Below are 25,066 nucleotides of genomic sequence, written 5' to 3' on the forward strand. Positions count from 1 at the left end.
TGTTTTCTTTTAAATTGGAATGACAGAAGATAAATTATTTTCTGAGTCTTACATGAAAACTTCCAAGACCGTGAGTTACCATATCCGAGAAGAATATGCGGACAGGCTATAAATTTATCCCGAAGGCAGAGTCACTGCCATTGTCCTTTCCGTCCCTCTGTCCCCCTGGGATGCATTCAAAGCTTTTCCTTCCAAAGGTCAAAAGAGAAAGGCCATTTTCAAAAATAGTCTTTACATAGTGTGTGCAGATAGAAATTTAAATTAAATCCCCAAATGCTAGCTGATACAACTGTTCTCACTTGAGATTCATGTGGAATCACTGAACAGGCTCTGGGCACCTTGTCCAATGGCTGTCTGTCTGTCTCAGGAAATGCCCTTTCCGCAGGACTTAATTCCAGAGTTTCCAGAACACAACCTAGTGTCAGGACAAGTTGATGACCATGTAATTGCGATTGTTCTCATGAGAACTTTATAATCAGCACAAGACAGTGCTCATTTGATCCCAGTAACTAGGCATTTATCTCATGTCACGACTGTAATGAAGAAATAAGACCGTGCATGTGGTGAGGCTCGCGATGATTACAGTGTCTCAGGGCTGAAATTATTATGAAAAACCAGGCTGCAGGCGGAACGCCGAGTCATGCGATAAAGTCCTAGAAAGCTCCCATCTGCCTTCTCGTGTGTTATTTTAAGATGGAAATTTAAGGCACCTGTGAGCATCTAAAATCTGAGAAGAGAATAAATAAAGATTCTACCTGGAGCGAATTGTAAAGCTTACTTCTACACCATGGGCAGATACATATTAAGGCTTCATTAGGATGTTAACATAGTGCTTCTAAAGGGTTTCTGGCAGACAAGTTCTCAGTCCTCACATCCAGAACCCCTTCGGTGAGCTGCGTGCTGGAGGCAAAACAGACTTAGTGCAGGGCCAGTGGAGACCCCCCAGTCCAAGGGCCAGTCTGGGCGTTAGGAGGTTCTCAGCTGAGCAGTGTCTCATTCAAACATCCCCTGGCTGACAGAATCAGGTACTGTGGCCTGGACGGTGCCATCGCTGCTGCACGGGCACCGTGGCCCGGACGGCGCCATCGCTGCTGCACGGGCACCGTGGCCCGGACGGCGCCATGGCTGCTGCACGGGCACCGTGGCCCGGACGGTGACGGCGCTGCTGCACAGGCACCGTGGCCCGGGCGGCGCCATCGCTGCTGCACGGGCACCGTGGCCCGGACGGCGCCATCGCTGCTGCACGGGCACCGTGGCCCGGACGGCGCCATCGCTGCTGCACGGGCACCGTGGCCCGGACGGCGCCATCGCTGCTGCACGGGCACCGTGGCCCGGACGGTGACGGCGCTGCTGCACGGGCACCGTGGCCCGGACGGCGCCATCGCTGCTGCACGGGCACCGTGGCCCGGACGGTGACGGCGCTGCTGCACGGGCACCGTGGCCCGGACGGCGCCATCGCTGCTGCACGGGCACCGTGGCCCGGACGGCGCCATCGCTGCTGCACGGGCACCGTGGCCCGGACGGCGCCATCGCTGCTGCACGGGCACCGTGGCCCGGACGGCGCCATCGCTGCTGCACGGGCACCGTGGCCCGGACGGTGACAGCGCTGCTGCACGGGCACCGTGGCCCGGACGGTGACAGCGCTGCTGCACGGGCACCGTGGCCCGGACGGTGACAGCGCTGCTGCACGGGCACCGTGGCCCGGACGGCGCCATCGCTGCTGCACGGGCACCGTGGCCCGGGCGGCGCCATCGCTGCTGCACGGGCACCGTGGCCCGGACGGCGCCATCGCTGCTGCACGGGCACCGTGGCCCGGACGGTGCCATCGCTGCTGCACGGGCACTGTGTGGGCGCCCTCCTGGCTACAAACCTGCCAGTGCTGGTGTGTGGCCCGCTGACCGCCCTTGACCGTGGACTCTGAGTGGCTCAGCTGCACACGTCGGCTGCTAGAAGCCCTCTGGTGCAGACCGAGCCCTTCGCATCGGTGTTTCTGGACGAGAGGCTTGTTTAGAAGCCACGAGGCCTTTCAGAGAGTGCAGGGGGGGAAGACCGATTAGGAGTGGATGTGGTCTGAGTCATAAATAAGGGCAGTGCAAGGACAAGCAGTGTGAAAAAGTAGCAATTAATGTCTCATGAGCTCATGTGTCCCTAGTTTTTACAGGACCACGAGGCCCCTCCACTATCCAGCCCCTTTATTTACTTGGATTCTTATCATCCCTAAAGCACCGTCTAGAACAGGTGTCAACGTGCGACGTGGGCGCCTCTGTTTACAGACACAGCTCACGGGACCTGGAATTACAGGCAGAGCATTATCTCTCCTGTGACCCAAACCCGCAGGACTTCATGCCCAACGGACAGGCTCAGGACTGAGACATCAGGCTAATATCAGCAGGCCACCTGCAGGGCCATCCAGAGGGCCCCAAGCTCGGTCATCCCAGGCTGGGCTGCCCCCCCTCGCCCCAGCATCTACCTACGACCCTCCCACAACCCTCAACACTCTCTACTCTGTTATAACCAAACAGGAAACGAGTCTGAATTCTCCCTCTTGTCTGTCATGAAAACAGAAAACCAAACATGAAGGCTCTATAGTGAATTCTTGGTGAGAAACATAAAACGTTGTTTCTGAATGCCGGACGCAGTGTGCATGCACCAGATTTGGGAAGCTCATTACCTGTGGAATGACCTCATTAATGATGAATCCTAGACAAAATGTATTATTATAACAAATACAGACAGAAACCCTAGCTCTGCAGAGCGAGGGGGGACGCGCCCACATCAGGGCCGCTGGCCGTGCGCAGCCGCCGCCAGGGCCTCAAGATCAGCATTAAATATTAGCAGCTGGTTTCCAATGTCTCCTCTGTAGCTCTGCCAGTGCGCCCTGTTCAGACTAAGTCCACTGTGTTTAAAAGTATGTCCATTAGCTTGTTAAATTATTGATTAGGCTTTTAGTTCTCATAAAATGTGAAGCTAAGTGGAATACGGGGCGGCTCTGGCTTTCTCCTCATAGTTTCCCTATAAAAGGCAATTTTGCGTCTTTATGTCATTCTGGATAGAGGCTGGGAGCACAGGCGAGATACCGAGTCTGCGGGGCTTAACTTCCAGTTTGAATGCAGGTACACGTCCACGTTTCAGCACGAGGTGACCTTGCGGGAAACAAGGGCGCCCAAGGAGCCCCGTCTCAGTCCTGGGCAACCGAGGCCTCGGTTAACGCCGCGTCTGTGTTCTCAGTTCCCAAGGGGGAGGCTGTCTGCCCGAGCCTGACACTCTGCTAGCCGCTCTGAAAGGCGAGCGTTGGCTTGGATCCGCCATCGAGAGGAACCAGGTCCTGTTTCAGGAAAGTAACACGAGTTGAACGGTCAGCGGATGGTCGATCTTTTCTCAGCACGTTAGCCGTGGCACCCTAGTGTTACTTTATTTATAGAGCTCTGCCGAGTGGCTTCATGCTCGCTCCGGTTGTGTTGCTTGATTAGCTACTAAGAAGCCTCCCTGTTTTCGAGAACAGGAGTGAGAAGCACAGGGCCCAGGGGCTCTTTCCGAGGCTGAGCAGGGAGCCCAGGGAGCCCAGGGCGCTAAGTCGGGGTGTGAGACATGGAATCAGGGACCTCACAGCCCCGGTCCTGCCGAGACTCCGGCAACAGGCTCCTCCAGCTCCCTCTGGGTTCCCCTTGCTCTCCCTGGACCACCTTAACTACCTGGCAGGTTTTATCTGTAAGGACCTTAAGTTAAAACCAACAGCATTTCATTGTGTACTTTTTGTAGACTCTGTTCAATGTAAAATTTCATTTACATGTCTTAATTTTTTTTAGTAATGGAGAAAATAAAAATCGATATTTCAATAATGATATCTCTACACATAAACATTTCAACTGATTATAATGAACATTTCATATAATGAAGCGAGAAATGGTTTACATTTGGGAAGATTAAGGTGTTGCTTAATAGAAACGTGTCCTACAAACAGAAGCATCCCCAATCTTAAAGAACTATGTTTCATGGAGAGTAACAGAGCTTTCAAGACATAACCTTCTAAGAATTACTCTTAGATGGAGAAAGAAAATGAAGAGAAGGCAAGGAAGGGGGGAGAGGGAGGGAGGGGGGAAGAGCATAGAAGATTTTCCCGGGAGTCTACTTACTGCACAAGTCAGAAAGCACAGAGAAACGGCTTTGGGCTGCTGTCGTTAGTGATGCGGGTTGGTTTGCACGCAGACGGACAGTGCAAATAGGGAACCTGAAGCCAGAAGTCAGGGACTGAGGGCAGTCCCGCAGTCAGCTCCCAGAATCTCAGCCTTTTCTACCGTAAGTGAAGACAGGTCGTTTCCAGGCCTGTGCGATGCTCAGAGGGGCTGGGGAACAAAGCAGCCTGTACAGGACAACACGGCACAGCCGTCACCCTCCCGATGCACATTCAGCTGAAGGAGCCACCAGTGCTCACATAACAGATATCACTTAAAGTTATTTGACTCGTATCTCAGAGGTAATGTTTTTGTAAGCAAAGTCCTTTCCTTGTTCTACTGAAATCAGCAGCATACACCCAGCTTGTGATAAGGTGACTTCCAGGCCAACCAGGGAAACTGATCCTTGGATACCAGAGTAAAAAGCACGAGTTTTGATGCCCAATCCATGGAGCTCTGTTGCAGTCCTCATGTTATTTCTTAATAAATGCAAGTTTTGTCCACCAGGCTCACACGGGCACTGCAGTGAACAATCAGTGCAGGAGGAGGCTGTTATATGATCATTTCAGAAGGTGCCCCGAGTAGACTTTAGAAACAGATGCTGCTCCAGGGCACACTGCCTCATCTGCCCGCCCCAGCCCCCTCCCTCCCCAAGTCAGAGAGCCTCCCGCCCGGCCTCTTCCCCTGCACCAGCGCCTGGCAGGGTACGGATGTGCCCGTCACTCACTGCCCATTCCCACTCCCAGGTCAGAGGCAGCTCCGGGTCCGGCTGCGTGTCCACTGCCGTGGTTTCCCGAGACACCGGGCCCAGAGAGGACGCTCTGTGATTACAACTTACAAGCGCCGTGGTCCCTTGTTGGCACAAACACTGACCCTGTGGACCAAATCCTGTCTGAGTCAGGAGAGCAGGACTCATGGAGGGGAGGTCTCAGGAGAGGCCGGAGTTGTCCTCCAGCCTCATCCCCACCAGCATTTTCACTAAGTGTGGGGGGACACGATGCAGGAGCGTCCCCCAGGGAACAGCAGCGGCGGTTCCAATCCTAGAGCAGAAGCAGTGCTCAGGGACGGCTGGGATTCAGCCACTTCAGCCTGGCGTCTGAACAGCTCTCACGCGGTGCTCTCTCCCCTCTGCTACCCCGAGGGCGACCGGCCGGCTGGCCCTCGGTCCTCACTCTGAGCGGCACCCTCGCGGGCCCTGTCTCTGCTCTCCCGGGATCGACTCTTGCGGACTTGTCCTCCCAGCCCCCACTGAGGCGTTTCCCCCATCCGCCAGTCTCTTCGTTCTAAAGGAGCTTTCAGTTCACTGGCGCCTGGAGATGCTACACAGACTTCCACCCCCTCCCCACACCAAATTCTCTAAATCCCTTCATTTTCCCAGGCCCTGAGGCATCAGCTCCTTTATATTTGGCTTTGGTTTTGACCTTTATACCAAAGCTCTCTTCTGAGAGTCACTAATAACTTCCACATCCAGAGGTGCTCACGCCCTCGGAGGCTCAGCCCTGTGTGCAGGAAGGACTTCTCCTTTGACACGTTCTTTCTCTCCTGACGCCTTCCTGCCTGCACTGCCAAGTCCCAGGGCTCGGCGTCCACGTGCCCACCTCTGTCTCTGCACGATGCCCTCCTAGCGTCCCAGCCGCAGTTGCAGCCCGAGGAGTCGAGCCTTCCACTGAATGTCTTTAGGTCATCTCACAGGCTTCTCAACTCAGTTTTCTCTGCAAACCAGCTCCCCGTTCCCATCAGCTTGGGAGCTTATCTTTGGCTCACTGTCGCCCTGGTTCTCTGGGCCTGTCCATCAAGGCCTGTGGCCGCAGTTGTGGCACTTCCTTGCTGCAGCCCCGTCCTCCTGCTTGCTTGCCTCTCATTCTAATCTGCTCTCTTCGTGTCTCCTTAGCTTTACTATAAAATCTCCTGGCTGGTCTCAGCTTCGTCTTTCCCTCTGTAAAAAGTGATGTAAATGCAGCCACTTCCAAATGGCGCTGGAGCTGCCAACCCAGAGGAGCTGCCTTGCTCCTCAAGCTTCTGGATGTTAAACTGGGCAAAATGACCCGTGGGCGGGGGTGGAAGCAGCACTGTACTCGAACAAGCGTTTCCGCGGCCAGTGCTGAAATCAAGGGCATCCTCGGTTAGCCTGTCAGCTTCCCCGCCCCGCAGGACTGCCTTCCTCGTGGCATCAGCACCAACAGCACCCCCGTCCTACCGACACTGTCATTGCCACGTCCCTTCTCACAATACCCCGTCTCCTCCTATTCGGGACCCTGGGCTTCTGCCTCTCACTCTGGCCTTTTATTCTGAGGTGAACAACCCATCATTCATTCAGCACCAACTACCCCAGTATTCTCCGTGCTCAAGGACCTCTGCGTGTGTGCATGTGTGTGTGTGTGTGTTGTGAACTAAAGAGGGTTCTGTAATAAATGTGACAAGTTCAGTGGTGAAGGAAAGTAACCTCCCAGGCCGATCTGATCATAAATCCCTAACTGGGCAGGTCGTGGTGTGTGGTCACGCCCAGGCCTCTCACGTCCTCAGTGGAACTTTCATCTTTGCCCTAAGCCAGCCCTGCCCATTGTTCTTGTGCATCTAGCTTAATACACCTTTGAAAAGCCTCTTCTCCATGCCCCGCAGAGGGGCAACCACCCTCGGGGAGCACATGGCCTTGGTCACCACCTGTCTTCCGGTCACAGGGATTTCCCTGCCTGGTTCTCTCCCACCACCATGAATTTTTCCTTACTTTCCTTCCCTGACTCCAAAAGCATGAAGGGAACTGTGAAACTCATTCTCTGGAGCATCTGAGATCTTGCTCCCTGGCATGTGGTCAGTTTGGCTCAGACGAACTTAAATAAACTCTTATAAAGATTCTGTGCAGGTCTAGATGTTCTCAGCTGACTGTCCTGAGGGAGCAACGGGTGCGTGAGGGGCCAGAGGAGGCCTAGCCAGGGGCTGGGAAGCTGGAGTCAGGCCTGCGTCTCCTTCTCGTTTTTAAAGGGTCAAATCCCCTAATGGATAGTCGTCAAGAATCCAGTGTCTGGGATTTGATCTAACAGCGCTCAGTGAGTGTCTTTCTGATACAGGAGAGTAACCGAATGGCATGGAAAGGTTGCATTTCCACCTGAACTACATCTGAGCAACAGCACTCTTAGCCACAAAGCAATCCCCATTTCCCATTCAAGTCAAAGCACACCACACGTTTCTCATCTATTTTTCCTCTCACAACATCATTAATTATCTAAAATATGAAAGAATCTGGAACACTAGGCTGATATCCAGGTGTAGAAATAGGAAAGTTTACAGAATTTTCTTGTTATTAGCTCTACAATAGACAAGGTATTATAAGTAGTGTCTATTGCTATTACTTTCATGAACAATACATCTAACAAGATAATTTGGTATCAATGATCCATGCTCACTTTCTGTGCTTATGACACCAACCTGCTAAAGATCACAAACATATAAAGAAAACAGGAACGTGTGCTACCTAAATATTGACAATATTGATTCATCTGCTTTGTTGCAGAGATGTTAGAAACAGATGAATGTTAAAATAAAAAATTTTGGAATAACTATGTCGATACTTGTGAGATTTGTGACAAAAGGGATGTGTGCCATTTTGGTAATTTGTAGTGTTTTCTTTTAAAGGAACCAAATATAAAATATTAATAGCAAAAATATTAAATATAATTCCAAATAGACTGATGGGTATTATACAATATTCCCTTTACTGCAGGCTACACTTGTAGCACAGAAAATTCCAGATAATCAAAAAAATTGGAGACTTTGCTATCCTTGCCCACCTGTATAATTAACAGTTAATTAAAGACTGAAGACAGACCCAAAAAGGAACATTTTCCCTCTTTGGTAATAAATTGTAGAGTTAAAAATATTCACATACTCTTCAAGCTACTCTACCTGCACCGTCACACCAGGGAAACAGATGACCAGCTGAACACACCCACGGCTGCGACGGCTGGCTTGAGGTCACTCTCCTCACCTGCCTCGCCGACCCGATGGTATAGTTGCATGGTGGAAACTATGGGTTTTTCTCTATAAATCTGTCTATGGTTCATTTACAGCCTCAGCCTACCCATATGCCACCCTACAGGATTCTTAATTATGCTAATTTGTGGGAACAAAGCTTGTTTCCTTGGCTTATACAACCTGAGAAAAATGACACGCATAACGCTGACCTTCGGAAGCGACTGTGTGGAACACACACGCTGAACCTGCCCGGTGCGGACTCCTGTCAACTTCTCAGACACTCACAGAGAAGATTTAATCTCCTTTTTAATCAAAATCAGAATGTCTGTACAAATGTAGATAAAGGGTTTCGCTGGTCTTTGCCTTAGGTTAAGAATGCTTTTTAAGAAAAGTTATAAAGCACTGCAAAGAACTAGTGGAACTGAGATATAAAAAGATGAGTTGTTTCTTGTGAGGACTTTTTCTTTGTTTTCTTTGTCTAGCTCATTTCATGCAGTTTTTTAAAAAGACAGCTTATGATTCAAAGTGCTTGGAGATGATCATTACCACTCATTTCTGGAGTCCCACTATGTGAAACAAACCATGGAATTAATTCTGTTTACTATTCGGTCAGTTCATTAGAGGATATCATATTTTCAAATCAACCATTTTCCAATTAATTTAAATGGTGAACAGCATGGTTCCGATTCTGTTCTTTTCCATTTACTTGCATTAAAGATTCATTTTGGGTAATCAGAGAATTTCGTATCAGCTATGTTTTGCCTTAAAGGTTGGCTCTGACATGCTAATAAATTATCCCGCGGCCTGTGCTGGAAGGTAGCTGAATTTTGGGCTCAATAGCCGTCTGCCTGACATGCGCTCATTTATTACTATTTCTCCCGTCAGCCGCGCACTTGAGGCTGATTCTGACAGAGAGCTTTCAACCAGGGAACCTATTGGTTTACGTTAACGAGGAAATGGGGGAAGGCAGCCTTCGAGCAGGAGAAATTAGAAAAAGAAAAATCATGAACCCTGGATCAATTTTTCTGCGAGTCATAACATAATTAACTATGAAATATGAACTGAAAAGTATTATTCTCAGTAGACTGATGTTTTGCTTCATCTAGAAACCCCAGGTTAAGAAGGAAAACGATGGAGGATTGAAGCGAAAGATGGACAATCACACCCAGGAGGAGACGCTGCGCAGGAGGCTGGAGCCAGGACGCCAGGCGCATCAGGGGTCTGGATTTGGGAGATAAAGTCCCTCCGTGTGGGGACTGTAATTTTTCTATCGTGTTATCACTCCAGCAGCAGGCCTTGTGAAAGGAGCTGTTTGGGGGCTATTCTCCCGCAGATGCGCATTCTTCAGTAACACACCTTTCACTGCCAGTGTGACCTTTGAACCCTGACTGAAAACGCGGGCTGAGGATGACCCTCTGCCCCTGAGCCAGCGAACCCCGCTGCCAGTGCGGGCATGAGGCATCGAAAATGGCTCAGTCGGTAAGTTTCCTCGTCTTCATTGCGGCGCAGGAAAACCGCTCCTCCATCTACCTTGTCTCAGGCCCCTGGCTGCTGTGGACAATTTTAAAAATGTAATACTTGCCCTTAATCATGATGATTCTGCGTAAAGCGTGTTGAGGACGGGAGGAGGTTAGTGACCCACCCCTTCCGGGCCGGCAGGGCGTCAGGGTTCACCCGCTGCAACTGGGGAGGAAGCTGCATTTTTGACTTAGATCAATTCAATGTCCATGCAAGAATTTGTAAATTAAGATGTTACCAATTTCTTTGGGCAAATCCTTACTCATTAGTGAAGGCAATTTTATGAGTATGAAATTAAAAGCTTATTGAGGTGAGTAGCAAAATGTGACAGTGAAATGCCAGGAGAGCTGTTCGCATCTCATCTGAAATGCAGACTTTACTTTCAATTTGACATAAGGAGCTTGGCTGTCCAGAGAACTACTTGTGGTCGGTCAGCAGAAGGAATTGTTTCAGGACAGGCCACTCTGACTACGGCAAGGAGACAATACTTCGAGCTGTGCTCATTAGCTTATATGTTAAACATCTCTGAACTGGCTCTTTACCTTCCAAAATGGCAAGGGAGCCAGGGATGCTAGGAGAGCTCCTGGACATGCAGAGCTGTGGTCACGGTGACAGCCTGTGTCTCAGGCCTTACATGCTTTGGATAACATTCTTTCAGACCCACTCAAAGCTTGGGGAGGGACCAGGGAGGGAATAAACATATCCAGTGAGGCAGGAACTGTATTATGTGAGCAAAAATGGAAATCTCCTCCCAATCATCCATGCCCTTAGTTTCCTAAAATTGCCATTTTAGGAAATGAACATTTCTATTAGAAAAAAGACGCCCTAAAACATCACCATATTTCGATGTTATGACAGTCCCTCAAGGGAGCATTCTGGGTGCTCACTGGCTTGTTCTTTGTTCTAGAGAAAATGTGAGGGTTTTCCTTGTGACCACTAACCAGAAAGGCCAGAGTCTGGGTGATGTTTCTAAATAGGAGAAATAAATTCTCTATTAAATCTATCCCTTTGCTCTGTTGACAGGTCATTCAGTGCCATAACTTTATATGCCATCTTGATGCCACCGCGTGTCACCATTTTAGGACTGACCTGCAGGCTCACGTAGCCTAATGACTAGCAGTGTGGATGCCTGAAGCTTATCTCAAAATCAAGTTACCGATGACGGTGCCCCAGATAGCCCCTTCCCGGTGTCGCCCCTCCCAACACCCTCCTTAGTAAATGCTGCCATCCATCGGCCTCTTCCAGCTGACGCATCTGGGACACCGCCGACCCCTCTGTCTTCCACACGTCACATGGAATCCACCCAGTGAGATCCACTCGCAGCCACTGGGCCTCACAGTCCCCTGGGCTGCTGGCCCCCGCTCGCCAGGATCTCAGCTCCACCCGCTTCACTCCTGATTCCTCTCCATTCCGCAGTCAGACTATTTCTACTCAAAACCCCCAAAGGCTCACATCACACTTGTGTGCATAAATATAGCACTTTATAAAACTATAAAAATACATCTGTAAAAATATACAGGATAAGACGCAAAGTCCTTTCACGGCCTCCAAGGCATTGCAAGCGCTGGTCCCACGGCTGTGACTCCGCTGGCTCTGCCTCTGCCCCTTTCTTCCACTCACTGTGCCTCAGGGCCCAGAACTCTGGAGGTTCTTGAACGCGCCCAGTGCCAGCATCCCTCTAGCATGAGGAGTGCACAGCAGCGGCCAGCCTCAGGGCACCGCACGCACCCCCTCACACGCCGCGCCCCTCGCGCCCTCCCTGTCTGTCACGCGTGTCGTGGCTGTGCCTGCTTGCTTGTTCCCTGTCCCCTCCCCTGGAATGCATTTCCTCATATGCTCTGGGCTTTGCTGTTTCGCATTCCCCTGGCATGCCGTCCGGCACCCAGGTGCCACTCAATGACAGCGTGTGGGCTGAATGAACAGTGGTGCAAAAAGCAAATGGCCAAATGCCCCTTCCCCTTTCACAGAAAAATAGAGAAAATTTGTAAAAACATTGTGGGTATTAAACATTTTTCCCTTTGCAACCTCAAAATTGCTTTTCCTAAAATGCTAGTTAATGAAGATTTTAAACCACTTTCCCATGATCTCCTGACATAGTTTTATCATCAAATCCATCACAACTCATACAGAATTAGTATAGTACTTTAAAAGTTATATTAAAGTTATTGTTATATCCCCAGTTCCCTCTCTTAATTTTAACTTTCTAGTACTATTATTTACCCAGCTCAAGAAAGGGAATAAAGGGAGCTTGGAAGAATGGACAACATAAACTAAAGGTGGGTGAGCAGAGGAAATAGTTCCTGGGCCTTTGCTGTAGCCGGGACATTCTAATAAAATACGTTTATAAACATAACCTGCTACTGGTGGAACACGAACTTGGGTTTTGGCTCTCCAACAGCCAAACGCAACGGGGAGACACGTCAGCTGAGCAGGTTACCATTGCATGGGAATCGGCGACCTCTGCTCGAGAGGAGCAGAACTATTTCTGATACTAGCTTTTTTCAGGAATCTCTTCCAAGATCTTCAGAGAGATGGCTGCACCGATATGCCAAGTGGTGAGACCAATGCATGGCTTCGGAGAAAGTCCAGGGCAACGTGCCCACGGCGGGTTCGAAACAGCCGTGACGGGGTGATGGCAGTGGGAGGGCTCGAGAGGAGAGGCCGGGACGCAGCTCTCATCTCATCTGCCCTGACCCTCGAGGCTGGTGGCGAGTCTGGAGAAACACGCAGACTTCCCAGGACGCAGCCTCAGACCCCCGTGGATGCCACAGGGCCAGTGAACTGCGTGGGCACAAACTTGGTTTTGTTTCCTCACAGCTCTGTTTTCTCCCCACTGACACCCCGTAGATACAATGAGGTTGAAAACTCTAATTAGGAGTGAAGGTAAGTATACTCCATAGTAAACTCGTTCCTTCTCCATAAGCATTTATTTGTTAACAGTCAAAATGTGCAAAGAATCACAGCTTCCTTGTCATGACCTGGATAACAGGCTAAAAAGTTGCTTTTCTTAGGTGGGATAATGTCTTCAGGACAGACTTCTTTCAGTTTTTCTTTGACACAGAAAACACTTTATTAAAGACACTAAATGGAGTCGGTGTGTTTTTCTGAAATAAGTTCATTTAAAATCTCCTTTGCTAGTTGTTAATCTAACACTATTATTTTTATCAGTATGACGACTTTAAAAGTCAGTGGACAGTGTAATATCGCTACATGTTTTTTGTGGTCTAATAATATAATGATCCTAGAAGTAATGAGCTGAAGTTGCTCATTAAAGAGGACATGGGAGGGAGGGGAGAAGGGAGGGGAGGGGAGGGAGGGCAGGGAAGAAAGAGAGAAAGAGGAAAACGTGGGAAAACACAGTGACCACGGATTCAGAATTGCACTGTTTCCATGGTTACACATTTTTGAAGTCAGCTGTACAAGCCCGAGATGTCCATTCTGCACAGACGGCTCGGAGGGCAGGTGTCTGAAGGTCCTAGCAACCGGCCCAAACCACTGCTGGTCTGAGGAAGGGACACTGTCCCTCCTCCAGGACGATCTCCCCGTTGAGGGAATGGCTGGAGCATAGAGATGAGAGTATTCACTCTCTTTCCGGCAGGGCCCGCGGCAGCCGCCAGCACCGCGGCCTCTCCCAGCCGGCCTGCGGCCCTCTCGTGCGTCCCCTCCCCTTCGCTGCCCCCTTCGCGCCCCCGCAGGCCGACAGCCCCCCAGCTCCCTGGCAGCAGGAAACAGTCAAAAACCTGTGCGCTGTCCAGCCTGAAGGTGGCGAGCCCCGGCCCGTCTGGCCCCTCTGGCGTGGGGGTGCCCCGTCGGCGCCCCCCGCCTTCCACAGCAGCTTCCCCGCCGAGGCTGGGGGACGGCACCGTGCTGTCTGATTTTTCTGTCTCATGACAGCATCTACTGGGTGTTTAGGGAATGACCAGGGTGCCCGCAGCTCTGCGGTGGGCACGGCGTCAGGAACACGCGTCCACCGCACTTGGCCCGGAAGCTGACAGACTCGCTCCCTCCGAGAGAACGACGGTTCCCAGTCCCAGGAGGACCTGGGCACAGTGCCCGGGCAGGGGCTGTGCGCACAGGGAGGGGCCTGAGCGGCAGACTCCGGAGCTGCGCGGTCCTGGGTCAGTCAGCCCAGGGCAGCCTCCTCAGGGAATGAGGACAGTGACGGTGTGCAGGTCAGGCGGTCGTCGGGAGGGCTGGGTTAGGACACAGAAACCCTCCAGGACACTGGATGCAGTGGCCAGTGAGCGAGGACTGGTTATTATGAAAAGCAGAGCTCTGTCACAACGTGGGGGCGGTGCCCGAGTGGTGGCGTGGCACGGCCGTCACCGGCACCTCCCCGTCCAGGTGTGTTTCTAGGAAATGGTCACTAGGGGTCTTTCTCCAATTTTAGGCAGGTATTAACGAACCAGACTGGTAAAGTAAAGTGAAATATTACTTCAAGTCAAATTCGCATAAACTTTATCAAATACTTCAGGTATAGATTGCTTTCCGTAAAAATTATAAAGTTATCTGTGTGCCAAACGAGCAAACAATGACCAAACACCCACCCGGAGCTGCTCCCGTTTGCACATGAACATCTTACACCATTGGCCCAAGATGACGTTTAAAGCTCACGCCGGCGAGTACCCGGGGCGCAAGGGGCTTCGAGACTGATGGCTGAGCAGCGGCTCTGCCTCTCGGGTCCTCTCACCCCCCGCACCCCAGCTTCAACGGTGGGGCTCCCGTGACTACTGCTGGGTGCGGGACTGGGCCCTGCGGAAGGGAGAAGGGTGGCGAGCACGTGAGTCAGCAGGACGGTGTCGGACAGAGGAAAGTGTGACAGAGTAAGACTCAGGAGGCAGGGGGCGACCGGGGGACCGGGGAGGTCAGGCATCGCGCCCGAGGAGGCCGGTTCTGACCCGAGACCTGAGAGGCAGGAGGAATCGGCCCCCGGAGCCCAGTGAGGTGAGTGGGCAGCCCGAGGGCCGAGCGCCCTGTGTGTTCCGGGGCTGGGGCAGGAATGCGGGGGTGGGATGGAGGGTGTGGGTGAAGGCGGAGGGGCCTGGGCAGGGGGAGGACGCAGCAGACTGCGGGCAGGCCCAGAGCTGGAGCCGGATGCCCAGGGCAGTGAGAGCCTTGAAGGGCTGTGGGAAGGCGGGCGTGATGCTGGCTTTTAGCTGCCACTCTGGCTGCTCTGGGGACCCGGGGTTCCCCAGGAGGAACCGGGGCAGCCCCCGGGAGGTCACGGAGCAGCATCTCATAACGCGCTGCGGAAATGGAGGGGAACAAGCTCGAAGAGGGGAATATTTTGGAGGTGAGGTGACAATACTTCCTAGTGAATTTATTTGTCCCACACCAGTGAAGGAAGGTCTCCGACGTGACCGGGGGTTTGCTGAGCTCTAGAGTCCCTTCAAACCACAATCGGGGACAGTGACCCCGACTCGAGCCCCTCACTCTGCGGCTCACAGGTGGCGCCTTCACAGATGCGCCACTGCAGTCCTACGGCCTGCGCCCTGAAGATGCGCTCGGCAGATGGATCACTGCTGCTTCCCACGGGCCCTGTGAGGGCGGAACTTCCTTGTCTCTGAGCAGCGCAGAGCCCTCAGCTCTGTGCGTGAGCAGAGCCCCGGGCTGGCACCGAGCTCTGCACGAGATGGGGCGTGATGGCGCCGCGGGTGCGTGAGGACCAGAGCGGGCACCCGAAGGGACGGGCGGGAGGAGGGCCGCTCTGCAGGCCCAGCCCTCGCTCACGCTGGCTTTGCGTGGGCCACGCGTGGAGACCTTCTGTGGGGTAACAGGCCTGTCAAGGAGCGAAACCCCGCTATTCTGTGTGCTTTGAATGGCACAAGGGCCGCCTGAAACCCTGCGGAAAGTGACGACTGCGAGTCGGGAAACACCTCGTGCTCGGAATCTCCCCTTCGCGTCGTCTAAGCCAGTGACTGTCCTGTGGAGCTCGGGGCGGCTGTGTCACTGCTAACCTTGCGTCACAAGGACACACCTGTGCTTCAGGTCGAAGTTGGCTCGCTCTGGTTTAGCGGATGTTCTCGGGGACGGCACCTGTGTGCTGACTTTCTGGTAGGTGTGAACTCAGGTGCGGGCAGGTCTACAGCCAGGACGAGCACCCTGTCCCCTGTGCTGCGTCCTGAGGCCCGGCCCAGACTTTTCTATTTCATTTGTGCAGTTGGGTTTTTAAATTTTCTATTAAGTTCAACTTATTGGTCTAAATTATCTATTTATGTGACAGTTGGGAGATCTTCCAGGTCAGACCATCAATGTGTAGGCACTAAACACAGAGATCGTCTAATTCTATTCATTCATGTTTTGAGCAAAATGCACACAACAGTCAGTGTTGAGTCTAAGGCACTAATGACGCACCGCTCTCCCGTGCCCAGCAAACCTCACTATGAAGGAAAAACAACAAGGAAAACTCTAAGGTCGGCAGCACCCGCAGCTGACGGCCCTCTGACGGATTCCGGGGCACCTGGCCTGACAACACAGGCAGATGAAAACGCAGTCTTGCATTTGATGACTCAGTTTGTTTTCTGGAATAAACAATAATGATAGAGATTTTATCATCTAAAAATAGCTCAGGAAGCACAAAAAGGTGGTGCGACCGAGAGCATTTTCAGAGTAAAGCACGCGATGGACTGAAACTTCTAGTCGTGTCCAGGAAGGGGGGACAGTCAGGCAAATCCAAAAGTAAACCCGGAGTTTACAAACAAAAACAGCGTATAATTCTACTCTTTCCAAATAAGAATTATGTCCAAGTTCTTCACATTTTCTCTGAAAAACCGACACACTTCCCTTTAGTCTCATCTCCTGCTCTTTCCCCAGGTTCTGGCGCAGGGAAACAGTAGGACTTTCCTTCAGTATTTAGTCGCCAGGAAACAAGATAATTCGATTCCCCGATTTGGGTGCCAGACAGTGTAGTTCCACCTGCAGCCCACTCGGCTGTGAAAGTGGGGGAGCTCCCCTGTTTTCTTTCTCTCTCCTCACTGACCCCTTTCCTTCACTCCCCTACCCTTTGCCTTTGGTTCTTCCTGACAGTTTGGAGACTCATGCGGCTCAGCATGTGGGGGGCACAGGCCGTGCTGAGCCAGAATTTTCCCTTCTTCGGGGGTGACCCATTGAGCCACCAGGACTGCGGTCTACAGGTGGCTGGGCGAGGAAGACCCGCTCCCTGGACACAAAGGTGCCCGGGGAACAGCGCTGGGCGGGGAGCTGAGCGCACCTGTGGGGCCCAGGTGCCGGAGGGAAGGTGGAGGCGACGCTGAGGGGCCCGCAGTGGGGAGGAGGGAGTGGCAGAGGCAGGCAGCACAGGGGGCACGGGGGGGCCATACTGAGCCCCTCTGATACAGAATGTCAGCTGGACAACGAGTGACAGTTATTTGCTTTGCTCCCTGCCTTGCTGACCTTCCTCCCTCCCACAGCAGAATAAACGGTTTCCAACTGTCGACTTGCCCTCGGGCGACCCTCGGGCTCTTACTCTCACCTGCGCCTCGCCCGCTCTTACGGCTTCACCTGCGCCTGGTACTTCTGTAAAACCCAAGCACTCACAGTTCCAGAGCCTGCCAGGCTTATGTGCCCCGGCACCCGGGCCCCTCTCCTCTGCCGGGAGACCTCCTTCCTGCGGCCAGCCCCCCCAAGCCCGCCTGCCGCCCCGTTTGTCTGCGATCCCCGCCGCGGCTCAGTCCGAGGAGCAGCTCCCTGGACAGCACCCCGTGAGTCCCGACCGGCACACACTCACGGAGAAAAGCGCCCCGAGAAAAACAAAACACGTGAGGAAACGAAATGACTGAGATACAGAGAGGAGGGGGCTGCCCGCTAAGCGGCAGGTAGATGGCACGTAACAGTTCATTACGAATGAAGCACCAGGTTTCCAATGATCTTTATCTGTTATTTTTACACTTCAGATTAGATAAATCTCAAAGAAAAATGTAATAAATAAATATCAGGGCAAGATAACTTCAGTGACAGGACCCCTTGGGCATCTCCTGATCAGACTGCAGATAGAAATTATAAGACTTAAAAGAATTCCTCAGCGGGCGTCGCCCTTGCACCACCAGGCTGTGGGCTCGGCTCCGGGTCGGGCAGCCGTCGGGCTACAGCCTGACCCCCGGTCGCGGCAGGAACGGGAGGCGCCTGATCGATGTTTCTCCCTCTCCCTCAGATCAGTAAAAACGCATCCTTGGGTTAGGATTAAAAAACTCCGCAGCGGATGCCGGCGGTTTAAGTCCTTATGAGAATCCTCGTCAGGTTGGCACATCAGCCACCAACGGAAACACTGAGACGAGGAATTTGATCTCCTGAAATACGAGCGTATCAACATGGTTTAGAAAAGAGTTTATATTTTTATTTTCACAATATCTGACTCAGAGGAATGGCCAGGGAGAGTGAAGCAGTAAAAAACAAAGTGAAACAAAGTAAAATGACCCAAAATGGTCTTTGCGCCGCACAGCACCTAAAATGAGAACGGGGCACGAGCGCCGAGGAAGGGAGCTGCGGAGCGTGGAGATATTTAGATGCCGTCTAAGTGGCAGGAGAGTCCTGAACTCCTCCGTAGGATGAAAACTCACAGACCAAAAGGGCACACGCTTTCGACTTCAGGCTTGTGAACTCCCACAACCCCTGCTTTGGGGCTCCCCCACCAGCCCTCCACCTCATGTCAACAGTGAAACGGAGTCTTTTTCTTATTACCATGAATTCACTGATTTTGCTTCCACACTACCCTACCCCTAAGTGTCAAGAGCACTGTGGCCCTAACATTTATATACATTACATTCCTCAAGACAGAGATAGAGAAAAAGGCTTATCTACCGACGAATATCCAAATATGGGGTTGTATTTTCCGCTGTTGAAAATGTACTCGTGCTGACGAGCCGCTCCACCACCTCCCATACATGCTGCAGGAAAACTAAATTATCCAGTAACTCTCAACGAAATAGACTTCCCCAATAAAGTATTGCTGTTTTCATTTACTTTCCTAGGGAAACGAAATTGAAAAAAAACAATGCAATTTTACGACTTGCTCACGGTCTGGAAATACAGGGACGCAGACTGCCTTCCATCAGCCCTGGGCCCAGCCTGCGCCGGGGGAGCGCGCCTGACAGAGCTCCGCTCACAGAGGGGGCGTTCCGCTCTGCGGGCCGGGCACACTTCGCACTCGGAGCTACTCATTTCCAAGGAGTTCCACTGTGGGAAATTAGACAGAACCCGCATGCCCCAGACTCAGGCTCGGCGGGAGCACAATTTCAATGCCTTCTCCCGGCCCTGTGCTGACGGGTCCACCTCTCAGAGTGAACAGCACGATGCTCTCCCAAGAGCAGAGGCCAGGATCCTGGGACCAGAGTGTCCAGAGCCTGCTGGGATGGTGAGTCACTGAGGCTGGTGACTCGGTCCTTTTGTGAAGGCTAAGCCTGCAAGTCTTTAAGAAATAGAACTTTCCATGATCCATACCCTGCGAAGGGGTCCACTCGTCCCCGAGGGAGGCTGGTCTCCTGGCCGAGACCCAGCTCCCATACACTATCTGCCTCCAGGCCCCTGGCCAGGCAGGGCAGAGATCACACGGCAGAGCAGTGAGAACTGAATTGACTTTTAAGAATAAACACTGCTGAGACGCACGTACAATTCTCCTGTGACTGAGTTAGGAATATTAATATACAGGGTGGGGCAAGAGAAGGTTTACAGTTGTTCCTATGGAAAATAATGCAATAATTAATAAACAAAAATAGAAAAATAAACTGTTTCCTGTTCTCACAACTGTAAACCTCCTTTTGCCAACCCTGTATTATCATATAAAGAAGTATAGTTTGGTGAAATATATAACTGCTTTGTTCTGCATGCATATTATCCAATTGTTACAATTTTCAATAAGCACAGCATTTATAGAAAATCAAAATTGTAAAAGAACACCTGAATGCCTCCATATTAGTCATCAATCATCCCTTTTAATCTGTTCCAAACAGACTCGGGAGCTTTCCTGGGATTTGTTTGGCTGTGCTGCACATAAGATATGCTCTGAGAATGAGCTCCCACAGCTGGTCCTGCATTATTTCACCATGAAGGCAACTTAGAGCTCAGTCCAGGTTATTTCAGTCCGATGTTCTTCCCACGGCCGCCTTCTCTCTAATCTGCCTGCAGAGCCCCGGCTGATCCTCGCCCTGAGCCCGCCCTTAGACGCCGCAGCGCGGGTGTGGAAGGGCAGGGATCGGGAAACTCGCCCTGCAGCCCTGATGTGCACAGCCCGGCCCGCAGCGTGTTGAGAAGTATGTCACGGCCGCCCCGCTGTGCTCCAGGGTCAGCTTCAGGTCCCCAGAATCTGCAGTTGGCCCACAGACAGGCAAGCACTGGGGAGTCTAGGCCCCGCTTTGGGCTTGGGAACACGTAGTAGGTTTTCTGCTCCAGCACTGCCATTTGAGAGCATTCTAGAGTCTGAGCATCTTTAAACATATTCATTAAGAAAACTTAGCGAATTCTATTTTCATATTGTTCTTGTAACAGAAAAAGAAAATGAGTTGGGAGGAAAATTGCACCCGGGAGGGCACATTCATTTCCAGCTTCTGTAGCCACCGCCGGCACCATCTGACAAGACTCCCGGCTTCCTTCCTGTTGTCAGTCGCTGCATATTTTATAGGGTGGTGTCTGGACTTGAGTGATGGTGGCTTACCTGGTATAAGCTGTTTCACCTCACACATGATTAAATTATATTTCTTCCTGTCTGAACAAAGATTATATTGAAAATCCAGGAAGGATTCGGCACCAGGGAAATACACGTTAGTGTTTGACAGTGTGGAGCGGAGCAGGGAAATATCAATACGCGATGAGGTCGTGGCAGACCTAGGACTAGGAGGAGGGAGTTATATGAATGTTAAGCGACACATGCCTAGCTAGTCTTTAGAAACCCCATTCAAATGGCCCTCCTAGCATTTAGTTTTCAATTGCGGGATTCGTTTGGGCAAAACAAGCTGGCATCCGAGGAAATCAAGAAATCACATTCCTGGCAGGCTGCTGAATCAAAGATCTCATGTGCAACGATAGCCATTCATACCTGAGCGGAAAAGTGACACGTGCTCCGACTGGCATTTTCTGTCTCGTCAACTATTAGAAATTAATGACATCTCAGGATGTGTAAGAAAATAGGATGTCAGCAAGAGGCAACATTAAAAACACTGAAAATGCACAAGGAAAAAGTATTGTAGACTTTTGGACACAGAAAGGGTGCAGGTCTGTCTTAGGGGGCCACACGCATGAATGTGAACTTGACTTCGGAAGCTGCGCGCAGGGAGAAACGCGCTGGTCTTGAGTGACTGCGTGGCGCGCCCCTCTGACTGCAGGGAAGCTGGTGGACGTAATAAACCAGAGAAGCGCCCCTGGAACTTTTCAAGGATGTTGAATCCAGTTCTGTCCTGTGGGCAGAGGAACTCCCCAGGTGCTAAGAAAAAACTACGCAGTGTTGATTCTATTTTAACTCTATTTTAGCTCTGCAGAGGGACACGCCAGGACACCACCCATATACTTTCTGAGCTTTTACTGGCCTCAGAGGATGTGTCCATACAAATGACTCCAGAAAGTTCCCCCAGCTCAAACTGGTGTGTGCAGTCCGTCCGCCGTGTTTCTGCCAGCACATGGGTGACCGGGTGTCTTCCCCGGGTGCCCTGCCCCTGCATCTCTTCCGGCTCATCTCACCCTTTCATTTTTCTACAGGCAAGTTCACCCTTCCCTCTGACCTGACAATCACAGAGTAAACCCAAATCTATAATGTTGGTTTGCAGTATTTAAAATTAAACCTACTTCGCATTTTCTATGTTTCACAATGAAAGGATCTACCCTAGGTCTAAGCGGATCAGAACAGAATCAGATTCTTAGCATCAGATCAGACACTAAAAGCAGAAGATGCCATATTCCTACAAAATTTCTGCTTGGGCAACTTCAGTGACAAGGCACACGCTTCCTGCGGCAGCCCCTACGATTTCCCGGCAGGTTTAATCCATCCTTATGTGATGCTCCTCCCCACTTAATAATGAAGTTTTACCACTATTTTCTCTGAAAGCAATTTGAGGGCTTCCCGTTTCCCCTGTGAGGTTTTATCTTCCTAGACTTGGTCTGTCATTCCAGTGTGCGCAGGGAACGGGGTGTTAGCATCACCGCCGGCTGTGTGCGCTGTCTCCGCTCCCCGCTTCGCCCGTCCACCGACACCGTGAACCCCATCCTAAGACAGAAAGCTGTGGGTCGCCGGAAATCCAGAGACAATCACCACACAGGGAGGGGTCATCAGAGGGTGTCTGTAGTACTTTTAGGATATGAAAATGCTGATCGCTAACGAGAAAAGGAAGTTGGAATGGTCTTTACCCTCACAGCTCACGCACCAGCAGTGTCACATATCACCACGCTCAAGACCTGGCAGACCCCCACGCTCCTCGCCGGTGAGAGAGCTGGCAGAAAAGCGGTCGCCTCTCTGGTAATTTCATGGACAAACACATTTCCCCGATACGCCGGCTGACGCCTAACACAGTGTCAGCACAGGCCTCTCCTCTGGGAACTGGCTCTTTTAGCACGTGACTGCTCTTTAGGGTTGCATATCAATGAACTCAGGGTGCCGGCGCGCCTTCACACCCATGGACGGCAGGTGTTCGTCCTGGCTTGGCTGTGGAGCGACGCCCAGGGGATGCCTTACTCTGACAAAGAGGAGCGCGATGGCTGGATAACAGGGAAAGGAGGGAGGTGATGGCTGGCGTCCTGTCATTTTGTCTCTGCCTCTTTTCCCCTCTCCTTGCTCCATTCCTGCAGCTCATTCCCTGCCAGACTTGCTGGACCATCCCATGTGAAACAGTAGTTAATCCAACAGCCTCAACGCCCCTCCCACGTCAGTGGGGGGGTTCTGTTCACAGCCCATCACCTGTGGGCCTCTATTCATCATAGGGCCCACGGACAAAAGCCCTAAGGTTACACGATCTTTTCTGCATTCTTCACTCACTGCCATCTTTTATTTCCCTCACATGAGGTTCCTCACCTGGTGGGTGGTTACTTGTATGAGTCAACGTGACAGGTTCTCAGGGTGCTCAGACATTACACTGGGTGTGTCTGTGAAGCTGTTGTTACATGATAATAACAATTGAATTGGTCAACTGAGTAGAGCAGATTGCTCACTAGTGTGGGTGGGCCTCATCCAATCAGTTGAGGGACCAAATAGAACAAAAGGGCTCACTCCCCTGTGAGTAAAAGGGATCTCATCCTGCCTCGCTGCCTTTGAGCTGGGACATTGGGTTTTCTGCCTTGGAACTTGAACCAAAACATGGGCTCCTCCTGGGTCTCCAGCCTGCCGGCCTTTGGACTGGACCTGACCCATTGACCCTCTTTAGTCACCAACTTGCTGCCTGCAAATCATGGGACTTGTCCACTTCCATCAGCGCATGAGCATGCTCCTTATGATAAATCCCCCTCTGCCCATCCTGTTGGTTTGTTTCTCTGCAGAGCACTGACCTGTACATGTGCTAACTTCTGCCAAAGCAGCTCTGGATGGAGCCCATGCTGACGTCACTCATCAGGTGCATCTGCGCCTGTCTCCGGGAGGCCCGAGTGGCACATCACTAACTGCTACGGCTGCACACTGCTCGTGGGTTGAGCCACATCCCTTCTTGGTCCCGTATCTTTGTGGACCACTATCTGCCATGCTTAGGATGTCCTGTGTTAGCCACACTCCTGGCCATGCGTAGCGTTGCTACCCATGCTGGGTCTACCTGGGCCTTTGTCCCTCACTCAGGTGCCTTATTTTGAGTCCACTGTCAGTTCACAAGGATAAGCAAGTATAGTTTGCAGACGGACAAAAGGAGCCTCCTGCAAACGACCCTCTGCCGCTGTTCTGCTCCACCTGCAGCTTAGATAAATCTGTGCGGCCACGATAAAGGTTTTACGTGAGGTTCGTAGCAGTTAGTACTTTGTGTGGTTGCTAATGACGGGGTATTGTGAGGGGAGGTGTTCTATTACTGGCTCAGACAAAGCATCTTCACCCCACTTCCCTCCCCTGCAATCCAATTTACAAGTTTCATCTTTACGCAATGCAGGTATTTATTTAATTCCTTCAGGAATTGAAAATACCAATTATAACTAAACAATTTCTTTTAAACATACCTGGAGCGTCACTGCAGATGCTGAGCTACAGTTTTGTTTGAAGTGTGAATGAGTCTCTCTGAGAGTGAGCGTCCTTACGTTAAACACGGTGGGCGCTGGGTGTAAAAGGGGACACACTTGCTTGAGGTCTCAGAAACGGGGTTTTCATGGGAGGGAAGTCAGAGATCTGAAATAATCCCAACATTACCCTGTGGCAACAAATCCCCAACTGCTGTGCCTTCCCATATGTAGCAGGAAATGAAACTGCTACACATTGAAAGCTGAAAGGACACAAGTAAAGAAAAAAAGGGCAAATTCTCTCTTTGGTTCCAAATAAAATCAGTGGAGGTTTTTAAAACAGGCCTCAGATGTCCCTCATTCAGAAGACGGTTCGGGGCCACCTGTGTTCAACGCCCTCCTGCCCTGTGAGCATTTCTAGGGGAGGAACGAAGTGTGTCCACCAAGGTCCTGAGCCAGAAGCAAACTCAACTTATGAACAAAATGTGCGTCCCTCACGGTACTGTGAATGAGTGTACACATGTCTTTACTGCACCTGAAGGACAGAAGCCAACCATGAGGGATACGGGAAGTTTAATCGCTATATTCAACACTGTCTTTTAAAAAAATCGCTGTTTTCCTTTGATTTAAAATCATCAAGGAGTTGAATACTTTGGACATGTAGTCTAATTTCTCTCGTAGGGCTAGTATTTACCAACGACTGTTGTGAAAGGGTTGAGAATAGAGACAAGAGGAAACGCACTGGAAAATGCTGGTGCTACCGTAAAAAGCATAAACAATACATACTGGGTTCAGGAGGACGGTGAGGAATAGCTCGCCTCCGCAGATGCTCTTATCCAGCTCTTGGGGTCCTCCGGGGTACTCTTTGTAGAAAATAGTGTGGGTGAAGAGCCCGCAGGTCTGCCGAGGGAGGACCTGAGGGCGGCAAACAGGTGACGTGACTTCTCCAACCACCGCCAGCACCCAGGGCCCTGCCTGTCAGCGCGCTGCCTTGGTTGCGGAGGCTCGGGTCTCACCGCGACGCCGAGCTGACGACGGTGTGATTATGTACATATTAAGGAAGTTGTTACCTCCAAGCTGTGGGTGTGTGTTACGTGCCCCTGAGTCGGCGCCGACTCCTGGGGACCCGAGTGAATGACGCCCACAGTGTCCTGTCCTCACAGCCCTGCTCAGCCCTGGAGGCTCAGCCTGTGGCGTCTTCCATGGAGTCCATCCGGCTCACGTCTGGTCTCCTCTTTGCCCGCTGCCTCTATGTTCCCGGCATTATTGTCTTTCCCAACGAACCTGCCTCCTTACGTGTCTGA

The 25,066-nt window shown here is 51.5% G+C and overlaps 1 protein-coding gene across 1 annotated transcript in view; it reads right to left on the reverse strand.

Annotated features, from left to right (window-relative positions):
- The window catches only part of LOC308556615 (bifunctional heparan sulfate N-deacetylase/N-sulfotransferase 4), an 85,778-nt gene that overhangs the window by 31,363 nt on the left and 29,349 nt on the right, over window positions 1–25,066 (reverse strand). Inside the window, exon 4 of the mRNA XM_081136022.1 lies at window positions 24,549–24,677. Within this exon, the coding sequence (XP_080992148.1) occupies window positions 24,549–24,677 (129 nt within the window). The remainder of the gene's footprint in view (window positions 1–24,548; window positions 24,678–25,066) is intronic.

The sequence above is a fragment of the Miniopterus schreibersii genome (assembly GCF_964146895.1).
Source record: "Miniopterus schreibersii genome assembly, chromosome: 4".
NCBI lineage: Eukaryota > Metazoa > Chordata > Mammalia > Chiroptera > Miniopteridae > Miniopterus > Miniopterus schreibersii.